The sequence below is a fragment of the Helianthus annuus genome, chromosome 13 (genome assembly GCF_002127325.2).
Source record: "Helianthus annuus cultivar XRQ/B chromosome 13, HanXRQr2.0-SUNRISE, whole genome shotgun sequence".
Classification (NCBI taxonomy): domain Eukaryota; kingdom Viridiplantae; phylum Streptophyta; class Magnoliopsida; order Asterales; family Asteraceae; genus Helianthus; species Helianthus annuus.
This window is the reverse complement of record NC_035445.2, coordinates 103095310-103120493: the sequence shown is the minus strand read 5'-3', so window position 1 is coordinate 103120493 and position 25184 is coordinate 103095310. Positions and strand designations below refer to the sequence as shown.

At 37.9% G+C, this 25184-nt stretch overlaps 1 protein-coding gene across 1 annotated transcript; it reads right to left on the bottom strand.

Moving 5' to 3' along the window:
• Positions 1-17491: 17491 nt before the first annotated feature.
• LOC110901462 (glutamic acid-rich protein-like) lies at positions 17492-19774 on the bottom strand. The gene has a single exon (XM_022148290.1). It carries the CDS (start codon positions 19772-19774, stop codon positions 17492-17494), a length of 2283 nt encoding a protein of 760 aa, XP_022003982.1.
• Positions 19775-25184: the final 5410 nt, after the last annotated feature.

Below are 25184 nucleotides of genomic sequence, written 5' to 3'. Positions count from 1 at the left end.
TGTAGAGAGCTATTAGTGAAACTTAAGCTATACTTAACCCTAATCCCTTGTTCACTAATCATTTTCACAAAACCAAAGCACGTACTGCATTCTCTAATCTCCTAGCAATCATCATCACCATCATCATTGGCAAGACATTCATCACTTTGATTCCACATTTCCTCTAGAATCAATTCAAGGTAATCGTTTATTGATTGTCTGATTGTATCAATTCTTGGTGATTAGAATACTTGTAAACCCTAGCTTTGATTTGATGGTTCTGTGCTTTAATTTGATTATGATTATTGTGATTATGATGATTGACTAATTGTATAATCGATTTCTTGATGATGTTGATGCATGATATGAAGAAATAATGATTGTTGTGTTGATTCTGCATTGAGAAAGTATATAATTAGGGTTTTCTATTCGTATGAAAACAAGAAACGTAACTGATTTGATTCTTTTGATTCTGTATTGGAATTCACGCATTGTTTATTGTCAGAGTTTCGTAACCCTAATGTTAGTTGTCTGAGTTTTATGCTTTGTAATCTAGTCAGACTTTTGTGTTAGATAAGTGTCTGAGGTTTATGTTTACATATCATGCTTGCTCCGAATTTTAGAATAACACAATGTCCGACCTTTAATAGACTTGTTTAGTCCGAACTTCTCACAAGGCACATAGGTCCGACTTTTATGAATATATATCACAAGAAATCCGATTTTTATTACTTGTTGACACCCGACTTTCATGGTTTATTGATGTCCGACCTTCTAATGGATACATGGTCCGAGTTTAATGCCAAACTCTTGTCCGACTTTCCTTTAATCAAAGGGGTCCGACCTTTGATTAGTGTGGTTGTCCGAGTTCTTGAGTTGTGAAGTTTGGTCCGACTTTCAAACCCAAGAGAAGGGGGTCCGAGTTTTGATCCCCACTCCCCTTGGTCCGACTTTTGACCCATGTCTTCTTGTCCGACTTTTGACCCCACCCCCTCACATGTCCAAGTTTCACAAGGGGTGTGTCACTGTCTGAGTTTTGTGACTTGTTACTCATGAGCCGACTTTTAAACAGGGGAAGCCCCCCCCCCCCCCCCCAACACTTGTCCGAGCTTCTAAGAAGGGCAAGGCCCTGTCTATTTTGTGTATGATTAATATGAGGCCATGTGTTGTATGTTAAGTTATGATTGGATCTGTTAGATGTGTATACTACTGTGTTTAGCCGCAAACTCTGATTAAGCTTGATAACGATGTTAAGATGTTAAGTATGTTAACGTTGGCAATTAGGTTAAATATCCACGAGAGATTAAACAGTGAAAATCAAAGACGTGACGCATGAATTATGTGAATAAGATTAACTGTTTACGTGATGCATGATTCTATATAATCGCATGATACTGAATGCAACTGTATGATCCCGTATGTATGAACATTCGATGTGATATCAGACTGTACACAATAAGCACACAAAAAACAGCTGCTTGAATGCCAATGATTTGCAAACCTTAATTTGATGCAAACACTTACATCGTATCATGTGCAACATATCCTAGGTCGTGTGTAACGGACTTAGACATTTGATAAACCCTAGAGCATAGCATACCGAGCAAACCAAGGTGAGTTCACACAGCCAAGGCATGGGGTTCCCAGGGTGGGAATGGGGTTGATTTATTTATTTGTACTTCTCTAGATAATGGAACGTAGTGATATGATCCTCGGATGAGGAAGGTGATTTGTTAAGATACTGCTAGACTAGTGATGCTTATAGAACTGATCTTCGCACACACGCCAGGGTTGGCTGCGATAATATGACTGATCTTCGCACACATGCCAGGGTTGGATGCGATAATATGACTAATCTTCGCACACATGCCTAGGAAGACTGTGAACTATACACTAAAACTTCGCACAGGTGCCGGGTGGCCGCGATACAAACATACCTAGTCTAGAATACTTGAGAACTTTACCTAATCTTCGCATACATGCCTAGAGGGCTGCGATACGAACTAATACGATATATGACTTAATGAACAAACACAAGGCTCACAATACGGATACTATAACTAAACAATAAACATTTCACTTGGGAAACCCCCACCATCTATGAATATGTTTGGGAAACAGGGTAAACTGGTTAATCATGTTTTCAATTATGGGAAACCCCCACGACATGTAAGCCAACTTAAGACAAACTATGTTTTCGTAAAACATTTAAAACGAACATCCAACTGTGAACTCGCTCAACATTGTTGTTGACTCTCTATTACATGCCTTGCAGGCTTATAGGTGCATATCCAAGGAACTTGCTGTCTGGGAAGCTGGAGTGGTCATGGGTCGAGACACATGGAAAGGCAACACAAGAACTAAGAACTTACATGTGGTTTTATAAACACTCATTGATTTAAATATGCTTCCGCTGTAAACTGTGAAACATTGTAATATTGTAACACTTGTTGTTTATAAATGAAAGTATTATTCACCTATTCTTATGAGTTCAATGTGATTGATGGTTAAGATCCTGGTCAGTCACGCCTCCAAACGGTGTTACTCCGTGTGTGGATTTTGGGGGTGTGACAAAATAATCAATCAAACATCAAATATGATGAGAATACTGCGATTGCCATATATCGAAACCACATAGTAAGTGTACAAGTACATCACAGTGTCATACAACATCAGTCGACTAAGGGCTACCTCACCCCAGTCCAAAAATATAATCAAATCAGTGTCAATACATCAAATACATGTCAACAAAAGTCAGAATCATAATGTAGTCTCCAAAAATGCTGTGCAGTCAAAAGCAATCGCCGTCTTCTCACCAGCGTCCACCCGTACGGTACTGAAGAGCTCTACACAGATGGCGGTAGAGGAGGGGGAAAGTGGGTGTAGAACAAACAACGCAACTGGAGCCAGTCCTCCTCCATGGCTCTCTGGGTACGCAAGAAAGAGGCAACCTGCTGCTCTAGTGCAAAGAGGCGTGCAGCATAGTCCGGTGGTAAAGGTTGAGAGGGCTGCAAAGGAGAGTGGGTCTGACCCTGGCACTGACATGTCGGCGGCTGAGCTCTCTCAAGCTCCTGAATGCGCCGCGTGTGTTCCTCGTGCTGGGCGAAAAATGACATCAAAACATCCTCAATGGAGTACCATGTGGAAAGGATGGTAGGGGTCGGTCGGTGGCATAACAGGTGGTGACGACCAAAGAAACGGCTCACTGGCTGGATCAAAAGGTGCCACATGAAATGGAGAAACAGGGGGAAAAGTAGTAGAAGACGGTGGTATAGCAGGGATAGATACCGGTACATGCCCAAAAGGATGGGCCGAAGAACCCTCTCTAGGTCGAGCTGGAGGTGTAAACTGAGGGAATGAAAAGGAGGTATCAACGTGACGGGTATCAGTGATCTGAGGGGGAATAGGTGGGACCTCGTCATCAGCAGGAATCCACCCGTGCTGGGCGTGCTCATCTCGCGGATCCATGTGGGTCGCGAATAGTGCATGCTCGGGCTCCAGTGGAACGGGATCAGGTGGGGGAGCAACAAGAGGGTCAACAGGTGCATCAGCAATAAGTGGGGGATCAACACGATCAACAGCAACGACATGATCGCCCTCCAACAACGGAGCATCCACAGGGTGATCATCAATAGGTGGGTCAACAATGACAGGCTCAATAATGGGTGCGCCAGCATGAACTGGGTCATGCTCAAACGCAGGGTCTAGAGCGGCTACCTGCTCAGGGGCCATGGCAGGCTCGGGATCATCAAAGGCCATCTCAAAATCAAACTCAGGGTCGATGGGATCAACTGGGTCTACTGGGTCGACCGGATCCTCCATAGGCTGATCCATAGGTATAAACTCTATATCCTGATCTGGGTCGAATCCTGGGGGAAAGACAGGATTGGAATCCTCCACATCATCGTGGTCGAAGGCAAAGCTAGGAATAGGGGCAACAGAGGACACTCTATCTGGGTCTGATCCGTGTGAAAATGCTGCGCACTCTGAGTGTGTGAAGGTGCGGAAGCCACAGACTCGAAAGAGTCTGGGACCGGAGAGTGAGCAGGTGACTCCTCAGCGGGAGCATCTGCGATCATCAAAAGATCACCAGCAGCAAGAAGGGCCTCGCCCTGAACCTCATCCTCTAGGGGCTCATCATCATACAGATCGACGTCGCCATCAGCGTCGGCGTCGAGAAACAAATCGTGCGCAGGATATGAAGCAAGTGGTACGGGAGCAGGGATCTCCACTAGCGGTAGGTCCCCGGCCAAAGGGCCATCAGCGAGCTCATCAGCACCATCAGGTAATGCAAAGGGCTGAAAGTCATCCTCGTCTGTGCTAGTAACGTCGGATGTGTGAACCTCGCGCTCTGAAGACTCTAGGTCATCTGATACTATAGGTCTAGGGCCTGTGGTGTCTGAGTCACCAGTGCCGGTCGAGTCCATGTGTCTGTAACATAAACACAAATATGCACAAATAATCAGTCATACAATCAGGTAAACACATTAGTCACCAAGTAAGCAATCAAATAATTCTCCTAGTCCCACTAGCCTCCCAGTTTCCTAGACTGACATTCCTAGTCCCACTAGCCAAATTCTCCCAGCCTCTCAGACTGCTCTTCCTAGTCTCACTAGCCATCTACCTCGATCTCTTAGATTGAGCCTCGGCCTCCAAGACCGAGCCTTAGCCTCCAAGACTGAGCCTTAGCCTCCCAGACTGAGCCTATAAATAATAAATAAAATGTGCTCAACATTTGTTTGTAAAAACATTTTGGATCTGGACTTAAGTGGTATGCAGAAAAATGTTTTCGTGAGAGCCCTAGTGATCATATTCTAGACTCGAGAAGGAATCCTAGTTCGCTATGATCTGAGCTCTGATACCAAGCTGTCACACCCTGGCTTTGGGGAAGCGTGGTTAATTTGGTGTGACTTCTTAATACCATAGCTTAACCATAACAAAGCTATACGAAATAAAATCATGCAAGATCATCCATTTAATTAAGTTTTAAAAACCGAATACAACAACATTGTCTTGATGGAAACACATTCTAACGACATAAACATTGTTCCACAAACACAAACATCAACATAACATAAACACAGTTTAAGGACTGTGACTTGTCCAGGAAAGAGTCACATTCCCTAAACCCGGATGACCTCGTAACTAGTGCAGCGGGAAAACGTGTCATACCGCGCCAGATCCTTTAATTTCCTGAAATACATGTAAGTTGAAAAATCAACAATAATGTTGAGCGAGTTCATGTGTAAGTGTGTAAATAAACCTTTGTATGTATGAAAATCCTGGTATGTAGCAAATAAGGGAATTGAGATCACCAATGGTTTGCAAGGCCATTGATATGTGTGAAGCGTAAGTTGGGAGACTCAAACCTAGCAGATTTATGCGTTGGGCACAAAGTCACCCCGAGGTCCGTTTCTAGTTTGGCTTGGGGCTGGGCTCGCTACACCCAGATAGATCTACCGCTCCTGTCCCTCGGTCCTACCATGAGGATTAATGACCTCATGTTGCTCCTACCCACTCACATGATCTAAGTAGTAAACCTCCTTACGCTAACCATACCATGTATAAAGTACTTGTAATCATAGTAACATGTATTTCACCCCCGCAGTTTATAAAACTGAAAACAGTTAAGAGAAAAGGGGGACATGAACTCACAGTGGGGCGTCGCTACCAAGTATGTCTCCTGCTCAAGCAGCTGTGTGACGACCTACACGTACTAATTCTATTAGACGGACGGCCGTGCCTTAGCTTTATGGTTTAATGTTCTTGGGAAATAGTTAGACAACTATTTCGTGTTTACATTTAGTAAATACTTGGTAATCATTTTCCTTCCCAAGGATGGGGGAATTAATACATGTGTGTTCGAAATATATTATTAAGTCTCACTTAAAATATATTTTATTTCTAACTCCAAAATATAAATATTCTTCTCAAAAATATTATATTTTCTATTACATAAAAGTTTCCCAAAATAATATCTTGACAAGATACGCGTTCAGTCATATTTTCTTAAAATGCGTAAGTTACGTTTTAATGATCGAGTGGTAATAATAATTACCGGTGTAACTTATTTATTTATCGTAGAGGCGTTCGCATTATTTTGGATTCGTTAACATTTGATAGTATTATTTTTTTACCCTAAAAATAATATATGTGTACTTCACAAAAATAATCATAAAAATCCACAAGTGTTGTTATGAAAATATATACTAAATATATATTTATCAAGTTTTATTTTGTGAAATCCCACCTCCGATATTTTGTAAATAAAGTCGTGGCGAAATCTATATTTTGCAAACATGTCGAAAAGTATTTCTAACACTTGTAGTGAAAATATTTCTAAGTGTTAGGTTTTTGGAAAAATTTCGCCAGAGTTTCCTCTGTAACTGGAGGTGGCCACGCTTTCAAGCGTATCATTTTCTTTTATGAATCAAATCAACCATTTTCTTATTTAACCAAAACAATATTCAGCGCATCAAACTAGTAAATAAATATGTAAATCACATAAATTTCATGAACTTGTGGTTTAACCAAAAATATGAAGTAAATCCCATTATATTTAGTGGATCTTTATATAAAGCAATCCGGTTTCGTAAAAACCTCGTTTTTAGAGAAATTCCGTCTTTACAACTTCTCGCCATCTTTTACAAAAATAGTTATTTTGTCAAAATTTTGTGCTACACAAGTGTTTACACACTTGTGTGTTCTAAAAATCATTCTTGTTAGTGTAAGATCCGTCTTTAGAAAACATGATTTCTTTGATACTTGGTTCTTTGAAAATACCGCTTGTAGATCCGTAGATCTACTAGTTTTAAACACTATTTCACAAGTAACATCGCTTTTACACAAGTTCATGATTCGTGTGTGGTAGAGTTTCATCCTTTGACCCTTGTTACATCCAAAACAACTCTATGTCATGATCCATGATCATAACCAACCCGGGTTAAACGATGATCCGAGCTACCACAACATAGATCGGGTCCAAATAACTACACAAATCAAATACTACAAGATTTACACAACAAACAAGCTTTTAACCCTCACTTTTAGTGTTTTTAGTAGACTTTTATGCATCAACTTGTATGTTCATGACTTTTAACCGTTACAAATCATTTTAACCATCTTAAAATAGTTCGAGAAGGTGATTCAAGCAACTTACTACTAGCTCGAGGCTAGGGAAGAATCTAGACGTAAAATGAGAGGATAAAAGCAACGAGAAGAGGTCCTTTGAGTTCCGAATGCACCAAGCCTCCTTATACGTGATCCTTGACGCTTGAATGATCTTGGAATGTGATGATCAAGCTCGAAAAAATTGATGGATGGATATAGGGGGTTCGGCCGAGAGCCTTGAGAGAGAGAGGGAGTGTTCTTGTTGAGTGTTGTGAAGTGTGAATGATATGGATGATTATGATGTGCAAATGCTACTACTTATAGACAATACATAGGATTATTAACCAATAGATTTCATGCTCTCTAGATATGAGACAAGAGGAAATAAAATATTCAAGTGATGTACCATGGGGTCACATTGTAACCGAAATCGGTCAAGGGGGGGGGGGTAATCTAGTTCAAATCCAACCAATCCCTAAGTATTTAGTTAGGTTAATCTAGTTAAGTTTAGGGATTAACCCGGTTAGTAGTGCGTTGTGCTTTATGGCGGGTGTTAGGGTATTCAGGGACCCTAACTGGCTCAGAAAAAGATAAATAATGTTAATGGTAATATTTTCATGTCCCGGGTAAAGTCCGGTTGTTCGGTTGGATAGTAATCCGTTAAAGCGTTAAACAAAGCTTTAAAGTGTCGTTATTATTATTTTTAGTGACGCAACTTATTCCCGACACTTTGGAAAGTGTCTAGTAATATTTTTCCCATGTTTTGGCACTTTATTAGTTAGCTAAAAGCTGAATTGTTAATTAAAGTGCTGAATTTTGTATTTAGAGTACGTTTTAGGCACATCCGATCACTGTAACTTATTCCTAGAGACGCAGTTCTACAACCCTTGTATCTTTACACTCACTATTAGTGTAGTTAACTATCTCGGGCTCATACAGGCCTTAGAGGCAGTATCTGCGTGATGCTGGCTTTATCAGTATGTTCAATAGGTTATCCGTTCATAGTGCTACTGTGCTTTTGTACATCATGTTTGTCACAAAGGTTCAGCATGTAAATAATGTAGTGACGGTAAATAGAGTATGATGCAAGTGTGTACATGTATCAACATTCAAGTAGCAGTTTATCCATGAATTCAAGTAAGCACAGTAATTGAGCAGTAATTAGTCATTAATTAAGTCGTACGGATTCCTGGTTTAGTGAGGGTTGTCACATACAAGCCATGAATTCCTTGTATGAACAAGGCTTTCGTCCTCCAGATTTTTACTTTGCTAGATTCGAATTATCCTCTAGCTTCTTGATTCTCTCTTCTACTACTGATAAAACCGTGTTTTGAATTTTATCAATGAAGTTCGACAAACTGTTTTCGATCGCCTTTCCAACCTCTTCGGCAATCACTATCCTCATTTGTTCGGTGACTCTTGGCACCGCATCATCATCACCTCCATCCGCCATCTTTAATATTGAAATGTTTACATATATTGTTAAACATTCCATTTGTAACACATGTTTTACTTGTTTTGATTTAATCAAGTTCATGACTTGACTCAATCATTCTTGTTTCATGCTTTTCTTGTGTTTGAGTGTTTTTACACACTCTTTTCCATGCATATTTGTTCGTGATTTATTTCTATTTTATCAAAATTTACTTACACAATTAATTCTTACCGGATACTTGATCAAGCTTGAACCGAACACTTATTGACAACCTTGAGCTCTGATTACCAACTTGTAACACCCATTTTATAATACTAGATTTAATAACATAGAACCTTGCCTTTCATGCCAAATTTTAGAGTTTACAAAAACTTTCAAAATTTTAAACCATAACTAGAAACAACATTCATGTAATGATCTTACGAAATCATAATCAAGATGATAACTACAATTGTTTACATAGTTTTTAAAACAAAAGATCAAGTGCGGAAGCGTTTGTTTGAGTGTTCGGTTCGGATACTTATGCTTGATCATCATCCTTAATTTGAAACCTGAAAACTGAACATTTTAGACCAATGTTAGTATTAAGGTCTTTGGACAATAACATAATCAATACGATGATTTAAGACCAATTAAAATAACCCAAAATATTGAAATTCACTGTTTGGAACTGGGTGCCACCGTAACTTACGGTAGCCACCGTAAGTTACGGTGGCTTCTGAAAGTTTATGACCTGCCGTAAGGCAGGGGGTTCCCACCGTAGCAAATTATTTGCTACCGTAAGTTACGGTACCACCGTAACTTACGGTAGCCCCTGTACATGTTTTCTTGCTTTGTGTTGTTGTCCTTCTATTCCTGTTTCGCAGTAAATTAAACTTGAACATGTACATCAAATCAGAACCTTGTCTCCTGAATTAGGAGTTAGATTTCGCAACTAATTTAGCGCATCCAACACACGACTTATACAATAATTATAACCATTCCTTGAGTAATGGTATCTAACTTCATGTTTACTATAAGACTTGTTTTGACCCGTTTGGGTGTTGAATTAAGCACCTTGCGGGGATTCAATTTCCATATTTTTTTCACCTGTTTAAGACTTTAGTCAAATTCATGGCATATTGGAAATTCTTGTTTGTCATGTTTTTGAATAACGACATATAACCAACAATAAATATAATGTAATGAAATGAAATGATAAATTTCATACCTTTAGAGCACGCCTTTTCCCCGTGAATTCCCTCCGGCTTGTCCGCTTGATGATCCGGACTCTTTGCCTAGAAAATTCAGTTTTTAACTTGTTTAGAATTCTTTTCATGACCATAATCACATCATTTATGAGACATGATCAAAATCTGAGTTTCCATCGAATTTAGCATAAAAACCCTCACTTAGGCATTTCAACAAACACCTAATGGGTCAGATTTTCTACAATAATTACCAAGTTCATGACTTGCAATTTAACATCCAATTTCACTCAAAATTAATAAATTTTACATACATCTTGACATCAATATTTCTGAATTTACTTTATCAATTCAGATTTTGCTAGATTAAGAGTCATAATTCTAGTATTCGCCAAGTTTCCTTCAAGTTCATTTGTCTCCTACATGAAAACCCCAAACCTTATAATCATGATGCAAGGTTCTGACAAGGAATCACCTAGGGTTTAACTCTAGACATCATGTTACTTCAAGATTCATACATGCATAACATATCTAGGCTAAAGATATGTTTGAGTGTTCGGCTCGGATACTTATGCTTGATCATCATCCTTAATTTGAAACCTGAAAACTGAACATTTTAGACCAATGTTAGTATTAAGGTCTTTGGACAATAACATAATCAATACGATGATTTAAGACCAATTAAAATAACCCAAAATATTGAAATTCACTGTTTGGAACTGGGTGCCACCGTAACTTACGGTAGCCACCGTAAGTTACGGTGGCTTCTGAAAGTTTATGACCTGCCGTAAGGCAGGGGGTTCCCACCGTAGCAAATTATTTGCTACCGTAAGTTACGGTACCACCGTAACTTACGGTAGCCCCTGTACATGTTTTCTTGCTTTGTGTTGTTGTCCTTCTATTCCTGTTTCGCAGTAAATTAAACTTGAACATGTACATCAAATCAGAACCTTGTCTCCTGAATTAGGAGTTAGATTTCGCAACTAATTTAGAGCATCCAATACACGACTTATACAATAATTATAACCATTCCTTGAGTAATGGTATCTAACTTCATGTTTACTATAAGACTTGTTTTGACCCGTTTGGGTGTTGAATTAAGCACCTTGCGGGGATTCAATTTCCATATTTTTTTCACTTGTTTAAGACTTTAGTCAAATTCATGGCATATTGGAAATTCTTGTTTGTCATGTTTTTGAATAACGACATATAACCAACAATAAATATAATGTAATGAAATGATAAATTTCATACCTTTAGAGCACGCCTTTTCCCCGTGAATTCCCTCCGGCTTGTCCGCTTGATGATCCGGACTCTTTGCCTAGAAAATTCAGTTTTTAACTTGTTTAGAATTCTTTTCATGACCATAATCACATCATTTATGAGACATGATCAAAATCTGAGTTTCCATCGAATTTAGCATAAAAACCCTCACTTAGGCATTTCAACAAACACCTAATGGGTCAGATTTTCTACAATAATTACCAAGTTCATGACTTGCAATTTAACATCCAATTTCACTCAAAATTAGTAAATTTTACATACATCTTGACATCAATATTTCTGAATTTACTTTATCAATTCAGATTTTGCTAGATTAAGAGTCATAATTCTAGTATTCGCCAAGTTTCCTTCAAGTTCATTTGTCTCCTACATGAAAACCCCAAACCTTATAATCATGATGCAAGGTTTTGACAAGGAATCACCTAGGGTTTTACTCTAGACATCATGTTACTTCAAGATTCATACATGCATAACATATCTAGGCTAAATTTCAGTTTCTCCTTTCTAACCTAAGATTCAAGATGGAACAAAATCCCAAAATTTTACATACCTTTATGATCCTTACTACAAGGGGATCACTAATTTGTGTTCAAGACTTGATTTAGGGCAGATTTGAAGCTCCAATTTAGTGATTTGATGTGGAACTAGGGTTGAAGACACTCCCTTGGTCGCCCCCTGTTCTTTGTTCGACCAGACCCCCAAATTTTGGGGTGTTTGGTTTGGTTTTGTTACTATTAGTAACCTATGTTTCAATTTTGACAAGTTTAGACCCTCAACTTTGTTTTATTCTTAAGTTTATGTGTTTTAACCCTATTGTGAATTATTTCAAGACTTGAATTTAACTAGGTTAAGTTCCTAGTTTGTAAATTCTTGTTTATTAACTCTTTGAATTTTCTAATATAAGGATTTATATTTTCGGGGTGTTACAGATATGTTTAAACAAAGTATACTATATTGTAGTATATGAAAAATTATTAGTTTTATATTAACGAAGTTCGGGTGTTTGGAAGGTCTAGGTCACTCAAATAAGCGTTTCCGTATTTAAAGTCGGTTAATTATCGAATAAGCGTGTAATATACATGTGTTAATCCAATTTAGTCTGGAAGGGTCGGGATTTATTCTGGACCTTCCAATTATTTCCAAATATCACCGGAGTGGTATAAAAACTTTGGCGGGTTCGTTACGCGTTTAAATTTTGTCGATTGTTATTTAAAAATAATAATTAAACGCGCAATTTTATAAAAATTAAACCCGTATATTATAAAATTCTAAACATTTTTGAAGAAATTAGTTCTGATATAAATTTCCCAGATAAATTATTTTCATAATATTTAAACATTATTTATTATATTTAATAAATATCGTTTATATCGTATATAAACCGTTTAATTTGGGGAATCGACCATCCGAACTCTAAAAATTCCAAAAACTTTACCGAACACTCTCTATATAGATATAAACTCTCCGTAAAAATTTGAAGTTCACGAAAATTTTCTAAACCCGGTTTTAAAATACCGAAAACCTCGTAAAACGTATGATTTTAAAACTGTAGCTCGGTTTATCCGTTGAGCCCATTTTTTTGTGTGAAGCTTACCCATAGTATATGTGATCATTCTGCAAAAATTAGAAATTTATTGAAATAGTTAACTATTTTGTTCCCATTTAATTGTGTTTAAACTTAATAAATTCGCCTAATATTCCTCGTTTGGCGAAAGATTCCCAAATTTTGCCGAGATCATTTTTATGTAGTCCCAAACCATTTCCTAAAATATCAAGTCCAAATAGTACCCACATCCAAATCTGTAGGCAAAACAATTTCTATAAAGCTTAAAATTTCGCCTAGTTATTATACCTTTCCGCGTATTACTCGTTAGGCCTGGATTCTGAGATCCGTTTGAGCTGAGTTTCTGGGTATAGTACCTACACAACATGTACAAAACAACCATGCAAATGAAATCATCAATTAAGCCCCTTTAGTAGTCTTGTTCTTTTAGTTTTCGTTAGGCGATTTTGGTGTCGAATAAGTGTCGTTTTTGATCCAAAACTAATCATTTTTTTCTCCAAATCAGTTGTAAAAGCTTATGTGATGAACTATGGTATAAAAACTGAATTCATGGCCATAAATTTGGCCTTGTATGGATCAAAATGACTAGACTTTTGTATGTGAAAGTTTATAAGTAAATCATGACAAGACTTTTGTTCTTAAGCTTGTATGTGCAAAAATATGATTAAAATGGCTGGGTGGAGGTTTTTATAGTAAAGTGTAGGTAGAATATGTGGCTAGAAATTGAATGATCAAGGTGCCTGTATGGTTGTTTGAATTGGTGGCTTGCGAATCAGACAACAAAGGAGGACTTTCCTCCTTTGACTAGTCAAAGCCCCATTTTCAATGTTGGTTGATAAAGTTCAGCTGATATTTTATGCGTAGGTTCGTTATCGGGTCTTAAACGCTCCCCGAGTGCGGTAAAAATTCGTAAAACGGGGCATTTTTATAGGCATTTTTGCACAGAAAATTAAAACGAACCCAACCGACGCAAAGGCTCGAACACTTGGACGTTATTACTAAAAAAATCTTGTATTTAGGTTATATTAGTCTTTTTCGGGCGCGTTAATGTTACAACACATGTTTGGATTATATACAGTGCGCGTTAAAGTTAAGGTGTTCCGCTAACCAGAAGCTGCTTAGTTTAACGCGTTTTCTACCCAATAAAGCATCAATGATCCTATGTTATAGTTTACGGATCATGTCTGAGCATTTCTTTATTCCTAGGTTCGCTTACGGCACCTACGGCAGTTTTAACCCGTTAAAACCCGATTATCCAGAGTTTCTTCGGTATAATCGGTTTTCTGAATACAATGGTCCCAACGCAGCTGTATATATATATTATGCATAACATGCCCTCGGACTCATCTGCGGCATAATCAATACTACTTTGTTAATCGTGTGTGTAAGCTGGGTAATTCAAATTAGAATTTACCTGGTTTTGTGGCGAATGTCACAATAAGGTAATTAAATTAACCAGTAATCATAACAATTTTGTAGAATTCCATAGGTGTCTTCCCGGGAAGGGTCCGGGGTCCTGTTCGGTTATTTTTAGGATTTAATATTTAAAGATCCCGGTTCCATAACACATAAGCATTCGATAGAACGCCATATGATATCAATTAGGAGTCCAAACTAAGTAGTCCTTTGTCATCACTGAATTAAACCCTAGTTTCAATCGAGTTCACGTTTGTCTTAGTTTTTTAATTAATTTAATTTTAAATTGCAAATTTTGGATTTTTAGTAAACCCCTCCCACCCCTCAAATATAAAAACAATTAGTGTTATGTCTGTGTCAGTGTCAGTCTAGGTAAATTAATTAGCGTAGTTAAATTGAGTCCTGTGGGCTCGATATTCGGACTTACTGATCTTTACTAGAGTCGACCGGTTCACTTGCCGGTCAGTAGTTTAGTTAAGTTTAGAGAGAATGGAGTATTACTTTGTGTCTAGATTAGGTTAACTGAGTCTGTTTTTATTAAAATACTTTTAGCACATTAAGTTTTTGGCACCGTTGTCAGTGACACTTTGGCAATTGCGTTGATTACTTTATTTGGGCTTAATTGATATCATACGTGCTAGTTGTTTGTTTGAGTCGTAGGAGTCTATATATTTATTTTTATAGTGCCTTTTATTTTTATTGTTATTTTATTTTTTAATCGAGTCATTTGTGTCGTCGTACTTGTCTAATTGTCGGTTTTGAAGTGGATGCCCCATACACGTTCGCAAGGACCACTGCCGAAGCCACCAACGGACAAGCCATCCTTCTCCTCTTCAACCCCTAAGGTAAGTACATCTTTTTCATCTTCATCCGCCCTTTCTAACTCTACCCTCCAATCTAAACCACCTAGCTTTGACTTCACACCGAAGTCATCACCGCACAATTCCCCACCACCTTCCCGTCCTACTAGTCCACAACCCTTTGCACCAAACATGGACCGTCGAACCGTCCACCAACAATCCACCACCGGTTTCACCGGTGTGAACTCTCCCATCACCCTTCCCCCAATTAACAATGAAAAATCCTGGCGGATCCCGTCCTATATCATGACCGCTATCACCAATTTATGCCAATTTCACGGTCGTGATGATAAAGATGCCCCTGACCACATTAACCGCCTTCACCGAATTTGTAGCACCTTCTCCATCGAAGGTGCTAAACTTGACACCCGTTACCTTCAGCTCTTCTCGTTCTCACTTGCAGCCAGCATGTTCTTTCACCACATGGGCTGCCCTCCGAGATGCATTCCTTGCTAAGTACTTCCCACCCGCCAAAGCATCTCGCCTTCGCGATCAGGTCTAACAATACTTTAACAAAATTGTGAGTTTTTTTTCATGGAATGGTAAAACGGGTTATTTGGTTCTACACACGACACCTGTCCTATATGAGAAGTACGAGGACGAGGTGGATGCATTTACTAAGAGATGATCGAGTTGAAGAAGCAATATGCAGCGTTTAATGATAAAGTAGTAATTTTGAACTCGGTACAGTAGAACGTCAACTTGCTATTGATTTTGACCAAGCTAAACATGGCTATTTTGAATTCGTGATACACCCACGTCACAGGTAAATTTTTACCCTTTTTTGTTGCTAATTTCTGAAGCAAAAATATAGCTTCATAAATCTTCATAAAACCTTATACCCATATTAATCAACAATAGGTGTAGGATCGATTTGACGATCAAGTGAGTCAATTAAAGTCAATACACCACTGTTTGAGTGGCGGAAACAAACACACAGTGTTGAAACAGAGAGAATTGAGTAGAAAACAGAAGAATATCACTTTAACACTTGTTTCTCATTAATACTTCACTAGAAAATCCGGCAGCAGTTCGGTATACAACTTTCCAAAATGTGCCAAATGAGAAACAAACAACCCTATATATAGGCTGTTTATTCCGCTTGAAATAACACATGTCATTTCGAGCGGAATCACAAACTTTATGATTTCGCTTGAAATGACAAAGTGTCATTTTCAAGCGGAATCACATGCAATTACATAAATTTTCACTAATTTACACATTAGACCCCTGTAAACCCTATACAAGCATGACCTAGACTAAGACGTAGGCTTTAGACATCGTGCACTAACAAACTCCCCCTGGATACAGCCGGAGTCTTCAGTCTGGTCTTCGGGTCTTCATAGCGATTTGAAACTTTCCTCTCTTGACTTAGGCTTTTTCCTTAGCAAATTTCTCAGCTTTTCATTTTCTTTCTTTGCTCTCTTTTCTTCTTCAGCTTGCATCCTCATCCACTTCCCTTTGTTCTCGAACAGTTTCTTTCTTTCCTTTTCAGCTTTCAACTTTTCTTTTTCTTCAAGCGACCACCACTTTGAGTCACTTCCCTTTGTTCTCGTCCAGTTTCTTTCTTTCCTTTTCAGCTTTCAACTATTCTTTTTCTTCAAGCGACCACCACTTTGAGTTCCTTCAGCATTGATACCCTTTTGAAAACAAATAGACACCACTTTCTGAAACTGCATCGCTTGCTCTCTGTCTTCAGCTTGGAAGCGGATCTTGTTCACAAATAAACATTCGATGTCTTTTGCAGAGCAGTTTACCAACCACATAGGGTCATAAACAAAAATCTCTCTGATTTCATTCCCTGCTCTGTAGGTTATCACAACCTTAGTCGATATACAACTGTACACCCAACCCATAAAACCTTTGTAGAATTCCTGTTCCATCTTCGGCACTGGTATATTCTTCATCACTTTCGGCTTTTTCACATTCAAGATCGTTTCTTCATTTCCTTTTTAAGGATTAACTCTTCTTACTCTCTTTGGGTAATGAGGCTTCCAATGCTTGAAGTTTTTCAGAGCTTCAAACTTGATTAAACCCCACATAGCAACATCATTCTTTCTCACCTTATATCCCAAGGTTCTCACCTTTGATAACTCCTTTACATCCCACCATGGTAGAGACATAATATCATACAAACGGTTAAAGTACTGTACTCCACACTCTCTTCTAATAGCATATGCATTAACTTGAGGTAGAAATCCCCAGCTAATGATATCTCCCAGTGAAATACTTCTATCTCTTTGATAAAACTTCAAAGGACGCTTGAATTTTCTTTCATTGCTATTCTTGAACCACTTCTTGCGTTCTTCTTTCTGAAGATCTTTTGTAGTACCATCGAAGTTTTTATCTTTCAGAATCTCAGCAACTTTCCTCCTGAGTTCATCCCTGTTCTCTTCACTAAAGAACTCCATCAGAGTTGGAAATTCAGAAGTGTCTTCATCAGTACAATCCTCAACCTCAACCCTATCATAGACATCTGCATCTTCAACATACTTATATTCATACTCAGGTTGATGATTGATATCGAACGCGTTCAACTCTTCCTCAAAATCAAACTTGAATTCATCTTCATTCACATTAAACATCTTCAGAACTTCATCCAATGTATACGTATGCCTGATCTCTCCCTCTTCTACATCAGGCTCAATACGGAGTATCAGTTTTCAGCTTCGTCAACATTTTGATCACCTACTTGCTCCCCCTCTCCATCAGCTTCCTCTGATACTTCATTTGCATCATCATTCATATAGTCATCAACATTCTTTTTATTTGATGCTTCAGTCACTTTAACTCCAGTACCACCCTGATCTTCATCATCATCGTTATCATCATCATCACTGTGACTGGTTGCAAAGAATACTTTTTCCTCCTCATCATCCTCTTCATCATCATCCTCTTCATCGTCATCAGCAATAATATCTTCAAGTGATATATTTTCTTCAAAGATAGCTGACACAGAAGATATAGGAACAGGATTCTGAATAGGAGACTCAGGATCAGTAGCTAAAACTATTGACCTTTCAGCATTCAAAGAACTTTCAACACTTTTTCCTTTGTCTTTCATTTGAGCATCAATCTCTGCTTGACGCTTTGCTCTAACTTCTTCAACCTCTATCTCCTCAAACCTTTGCTCTATAGACTTCCCGAGCATGTTTTCAAGAATTTTGTTCACCATATACAGCTCATGATCTTTCACCGCTTTGGCAGCTTCAGGTTCTTTGTTTTTCAATTCAAGATACTTGTTTTGTTCATCTCTACATGCCTTTTCTTCCTCTAGCTCTGCCACTTTAACCTTCAAAATATCAATTTCAGTTTGATCTGCTTCTATTTTCTTCTGCAATGATTTGTTTTCAGACTCAACTTTCTTCACACGCATTTCAAGAATTTTCTCACGATCTGCCAATCTCTTGTTTTCAACCAACACTTTATCAACTTTCTTTTCAACATCCTTAACTTGTACATCACTTGCAAAATTGAAATCTCCAATCTCTTCAAGAGAAATACCTTCAATTGGAATATTTGGAAAAGATTTGTATCCAGAAGATCCAGGTGTGGTTTGAACATGTGGTTGTGAAGGTGGTGGTGTTTGGAATATTGGTTGTGAAGAAAGTAAAGTTTGTTCTTGTGGTGGTGTAACAGAATGAATATGTGGTGGTGAATGAGGTGGTGAGAGATGTAATGGTGATGGTTGTCTTGGTGGAGTAGGTTGTTTTGGGGGTGATTGGTGAAGTGGTGAATGTATTGGTGATTGATGTGGTATAGGTTCAGGTGGTGGTGATGGTGGTTTACTAGGTTCTTGGGTAGGTTTCTTTTTCAGCACGATCTTCAAAGGCTTTTTCATCTTCGGAGAAACAATTCTCTTTCTTGCACCAGCTTTCTTCTTACCACCTGATGATGGCGGTGTTTGAACAACTTCAACTTTTTCTTGAGAAGGAATGTACACTTCATCATCATCATATTTACCACTCCTTTTCCTCTTTTTCTGTCTCTCTTTCTCAACAGCAGACATGACTTTCTTATAACGCTCAGTCTCATCAATCTCATCTTCAGAAGAACTTGATGAACTTGTAGTACTTTTGTTTACGTCATCACCTTCTTCTTCACCAGCTGCTTTATCTTTCTGATCATTAAACACATTAAGCTTTTTCAATAAACTTTGAGAATTAGGAGATAGACGAACGTCAACTCCCACATTCACTACAGTTTCAGCTTCAGCTTCAGCTTCAGCTTCTGATTCATCAACAAGCAATGTTTTAGCAGCTTTCTTTGGACGCTTTTTGGGTTGAGAAGACGAACCCTCTGCTTTAGGAGTATCTTTCCTGCCCCTCTTCTTTTGTTCTTTTACGAACCAATCATTTCGAGTTCCTTTGAATTCTTCAAGTGCCTTTAATTCATCAGCATAACCAGCTTCTTTCATCTCTTCTTCATTTCTCCAGTTCTGATGATTAACAGGATCTGGATTAACATAATTCTTATCCTTGATGAAACCAAAAAATTCAGCTTTCTTCTTTGGCTCAGGATGATTTGGATGATATCTGGCTAACTGTTTCAAAGAATCATTACTCATGTAGGATTGTACCAACAGATCATTGTTTACATCTCTTTCAAGATCCGGATATGCATGATCTATCATCATTTGAACAAATCTTGGATACACCCAAGTCTTACTCTTTGACGTAATGTTCTCAGCCATATAATGAAACACAATGTGTGAGAAGTTGTACTTCTTGTTCAATACAAGAGTTGTAACCATATTCATCTGATAGTCTCTCATAGCATCATAACCTCCCTTGCAATGACTCAAAGATTGCAATACTGAATGAATTAGAAACTTGTAAGGCTTTGTAAACTTTGACTTCAAGTAATTTGCACTGTTTAGAGCACCATCATAACCCATCCGTAGCATACAGCCTTTGACCATCCTCTTAGGGAATTTCATTGGAGAATTTACATCATCAGGAAAATTCAATACTTCTCGTACAAGTTCCTCTGAAATAATAATCGATTTCTTTCACCATTTTGCTTAACGACCAAATTGATCACTTTGTTTTGTTCATCATATGTTGCGTGCTTCTAAAAACGTTTGACATGAGATCTAAACACCATTTGTCAACGCCTTTTGAATTGGCAATCTCCTCATAAACTCCAGAATACTCTTAAAATCAGACAACTTTGAATTCTTTTTCTCATCAAAATCACAACAATTGTTGTGCAATGGATCAAAAAGCACGTTCGAAGCCTGAAAATCAACACAATACAAATAAATCAAACATTTTGAAAAATTTCATCATCAAACATCAGTTCAAGCGAAATCACTTGAAACATTTCAAGCGAAATAAGATGAATCAGTTTGAAGCGAAATATTCTAAGTCAAATTGAAGCGGAATCACATGATCAATTTAAAGCAGAATCACATGAACATGTTGAAGCAGAATCATATGAACATGTTGAAGCAGAATTACATGATTTCAATTTGAAGTGAAACCACATGATTCAACCGGAATCATGAACAAATTTTTAAATCTTTTCTGATGATGAAATTGTTTAACTAGGTTTGTTCATCAATGAATTCCGAACACAAGGGTATGTTTTTTATCCATTTTTACCTACACAATCAACCTAGATCTAAAACAGTTCAACCTGTTCATCGTCCTTCAAGCAAAAACAACAGATTTAGTTCAATCAAAGCCCTAAACATGATCTACAATGCATTCCGACAACACACATATGATTTGCATTCATTTTACTCAATAAACAAGCCCTAGATCTATGTTTTCAGTTCAGTTCATCGCCGACAATCAATAATACACAAGTTCTGGGTCAAATCGACCATCAATCCTACCTTTCCCATGTTTATAGTTGTGCCAACCAACTAAAAACACTAAATCTAGCAACAAATCGGCAGTATAACGGATGTAAAACAGAGTTTTTGAGGTTTCGCTTGAAAATCGCCTTGACTGAACTTTGGAGCGGAATAAGAACTATGTGATGTTCAAGCAGAATCAGCCGGCTATTTATAGGCCACCTGATTTCGATTGAAATGGTCATGAGGCAGTTTCAAGCGGACCACCTTTCAAGCGGAATCACCAATTTAGGTGATAAACTTGTTTTTCAAGCGGAATCAGGATCAAAAATTCAAATTTTTAACTTTTTCAGATTTTTACCGACACACCCAGTTAACCAAGTCCAAGTTAATGACCTTGGTCAACTGTTCACCCTACCAAGTCCAAGTTAATGACCTTGGTTGACCAATTTATGAAGTTAGCTGACTTTCTGAAACTGAAATTAGTTTAAATTAGTGAACTTTTGAACTTTTCAAACTTTCAAACACATACCAGTCACTTTTCAGAATCTTCTGCTTACCCAACCCTCATGATCCAGACATGTTCTGCACAAAACTTTGATCATCTGATCCCCAACGTACGTTGTCGAAAATAAGATGAAAAGAAAATCTTTTTGGATTTTAGAATATGATAAGCAGAAATCTGTACAAACAATATTTTTGTGAGCGTGTTAGGGGAACATATCAGCTTCCGACAAGACACATGTACCGTTAAGCTTAGATTTCATACTCAGCATTAAACATGTGACACCTGTGTCACCACCACCATCACACAAATACAAAGCTAATGAAATATTGTATCTCATACTTGGGATTTGTATAAATATGTGTATCGTTTGCACATATTGATTCTTGTTCGATTTCAGGCTTTAAATCGCTTTCTGGAAGGTTATACGCGATCTGATGCGTAAATATAACCAGTTTAATGCAACGCACATTCCGGAATAGTGATATAGGCTTAACATGCCTTAAATAACCTTTACATAACTTAGAAATAAGTTTTGGATTGTTTGGTATGACGAAATCAAGTTTATTCGCTTACAGTGATTAAATTCGACAAACTGCGAAAGTATGTCAATTTGTACTGTAACAGACCTTCCGGAACTTGATCATAAGTTAAATATGCCCTAAATATCCTTTAAATAGCTTAGAAATAGGCTTTGAGGTGTTTGGTGCGCAAAAATAAACTTTATGCTCATTCAGGGACTAAAAGCGTCAAAAAGTGCATAAGTTTGCATTTTCGCGCATATTTTACGTTCTGAATACTTCCGGACATCCAAAAATTTATGTAAGCATTAAAATATTTTATTTTAGTGTTTGGCATAAGAAAAATCCATTCGTCGCGCAATTTGGATCGTCTTTCGCGCTTATGCGCATTCCGTCGTAATTAAGCGAACATCGCGATCGTACGACCAAACGAACCGACATCCGGCATATTTTTGAGCATGTTTCATGTCCCTCATACTTAGGCATCATTTTAGGGCCTTAAGGTTGGCTTAACGGGCCTTAAACGTGTCGAAAATGGACTTAAAAGCATGCAGGGGCTAAAACTGTCAATTCTGAAAGTTTATGCTGATTAGACAAGCCCAGGCGGCCCGCCTGAGTTTGTGTGTATCCTGATGCGGGCCGCATGGCCTCCCCAGATATGCAAAAAGTTGTTAACAGCCTGTTTCCAGTTGTTATACACTCCAAAACCACTTGCAAATGGTATTTTCAATCCATGGGCTGAATCTATGGGTGCCCAAGGTTTCCCAAAACAATGGGCCCATGTGTACGGCCGAGATCGAAGCACGTTTCGCGATGAACGATCCTAACGGTTGTGCCATGCCTATATAAACCCAACCCACTTCATTCTTTCCCCACTTGATTTCTGAGATTTCTCTAAGTTGGGGTGTTTCATCACCTCATACCTGAGAATACTTGGAAAATCAATCTTGCGGGGACCTTCTGTAAGTATTCTTTCGCGTTTTTCATTCGTTTTAGCGTTAAAGTCAAACTGCGTTTGACTTTCTGCATTGACCAGTTTATGGTCAACGCGAAGTTCGTTTGAACTTCATAACGTGAGCGTAATCACGATGGTTATAGTCCCTAGTGACTATACCCACTGATTACCACATTATCTAGGCTCAGTGACGAGTCGTAGTTTCGGCCAAAATGCGTTTCCTTGCGTATTTTGTAACCAAACTACTCTAGAGTATCAAAACCGTTTGTTTTGATACCAAACCTGTTTTCTAACTTTACTAAACATGTTCTAGCATGTTCAGCTCGTCGCTTTTAGAATTGTGCTTGTTTAGGGTCGTAAAGGTAAGCGATCTAATCAATCGCTTATACTTTCGAACCCGACCCATTTGGTCGATCTTTGGGATTCGACCAAACACTTTAGGTGACCATAGTTGTATAGGGAATAACCTTCCGAGGTTATACCTTATGGTCACGTCGTTTAAGTAGTTGTATGATAAGTAGTTCTTATGCCTTAGGTAAATTACCAAAATGCCCTATTTGCGCTAAAATTCATGTTAAGCCTATGTAACATAACTTTTGACATACAAACTATTTTGGCAACCATATTAAACATGTTAAGGCATATCTTGCTTGTCATAGGACTAGTTAGGCATTCCGAATGCGTTTTACGCGAACGACGCGTTAAAGTAGCGTAAGCTACCTAAACGGGTCGTAATGGGTCGTAAGCACTTAGGTTAGGTTTCGTTTTAGTATGTAGGCTTTGTTAAACCATATTACATAAGTTCCCATACTTATTTGGTTTACAAACCCTCGTACTACCCGATCCTACGATAGGTCCGTTCATTAATGTAGATACCTATATAGATGCCTTTTGATTTCCGTGATCTTCTAGCTTTGCTTGGTGGTTATCCTAGGACTTCTAAGCAATCTCAAGTGAGTACATAGACCCCTCTTTTACTGTTTTTCAAACATTTTGGGGTGAAACACATGTGCCTACTTGTTACTTTCATGATTTCATGCTTTTATATCATATACTTGCTATGTTCAATAGTACACTATCAGTACATGATTTTATTATGTTTTTGCTATGTATGCCCATTGTGTGCATACTTAGTACCTCGTTTTACATAACATTTCATGCTACGTATGTTCATCATACTTAGTACATTTTACATCACATGCTATGTATGTTCATTATACTTAGTACATTTTACATCACATGTTATGTATGTTCATCATACTTAGTACATCGTTTTACAAGACATGTTATGCTTTGTATCATGCTATGTATGTCCATCCGTCGCATACTTAGTACATTGTTTGTGCATTCTTACCTATGGTTTGGTGATTACATGCTTCACTTGCCATACATGACATTTTGTTTACACATTACTTGATTGACATTTGACAACGGTTTAGACATGGGCAATTTACATTGGTGGTTTATGTGGGTAAGTGATTTGAGTAACGAGACGTGTGTAATGTGATACAAGCATGGTGGATACGCCGCTGGTACTTCCTATATATAAGTGCTTGTATTATATTACATGGCGTAGCGTTATTTGAATCATTCAGTTGGATTTATACATTTTTACACAAATAACATATTTTTCACAAGACATTGTTTTACAAGACAGTTTGTTTTATACAAACTCATTTTTACTTGGTTATTCATTTAACCTTACATCATTCTTTTTAACTATACATATCTATCATCGATTTTCAAACATTTTATAAAAGCAAACACTTAAACTGGATTCATGACAAGTTTTTGTTAAACATTTTCTAAAACCTAGGTCATGAATCCTATTTTTCATAAAACCTATGTACTCACCGGCATTTTTATGCTGATGTATTTTCACATGTGTTTCAGGTACTATAGTCGATGACTATTGATGATGATATTGATGCATGCTCACATAGGATTGGACGAGGCCTTAGTAACATTAAAAGATGCAAGACTAAATAATTTTTGTTATGTTTCTTTATTGTTAAGACATTGTAACTCATTTAATTCAATAAAACGAAATTTGTTTAATCCATGGTTGTGAAACAATAATTCTGTTACAACACTCCCCGACGATTCCGCCACGTTTTGTTGTTTTACGTGGTCGGGGTGTGACAGAAAAGTTGGTATCAGATGTCACACCCCCAAATTCCACCTGCGGAGTAACATCCGCTTGAGGGCGTGACTGACCAGGATCCAGCCACCAATTATACTAAGCATTGGTTAATAGTAAAGTAATTGCTATCTAAAGTAGTTAGCAACATCGTAGTTTAAGTTCGATAGTAAGTTTAAACAAAACAGCGGAAGCATAAACCAAATAGTTTTAAAAGATAGTTCATGGTTCAAGATAAGTAAAACCCAACACACGGGTTTTGACGAACACTACACATCCCCAAGCAGCAGCTCCTCAGTCACTGGTTACCTGCAAAGCATGCAGTAAGGTGTCAACAATAATGCTGAGTGAGTTCACCAGTTGTCCAGTTTTAATTACCAAAAACTTGTTTCACCAGTTAATTTACTCGTTTATACATGCCATGG

Excerpts from the sequence above, each read along its gene's own strand:
- LOC110901462 (XM_022148290.1), bottom strand. The coding sequence starts at position 19,774 with ATGAAATTCCCTAAGAGGATGGTCAAAGGCTGTATGCTACGGATGGGT.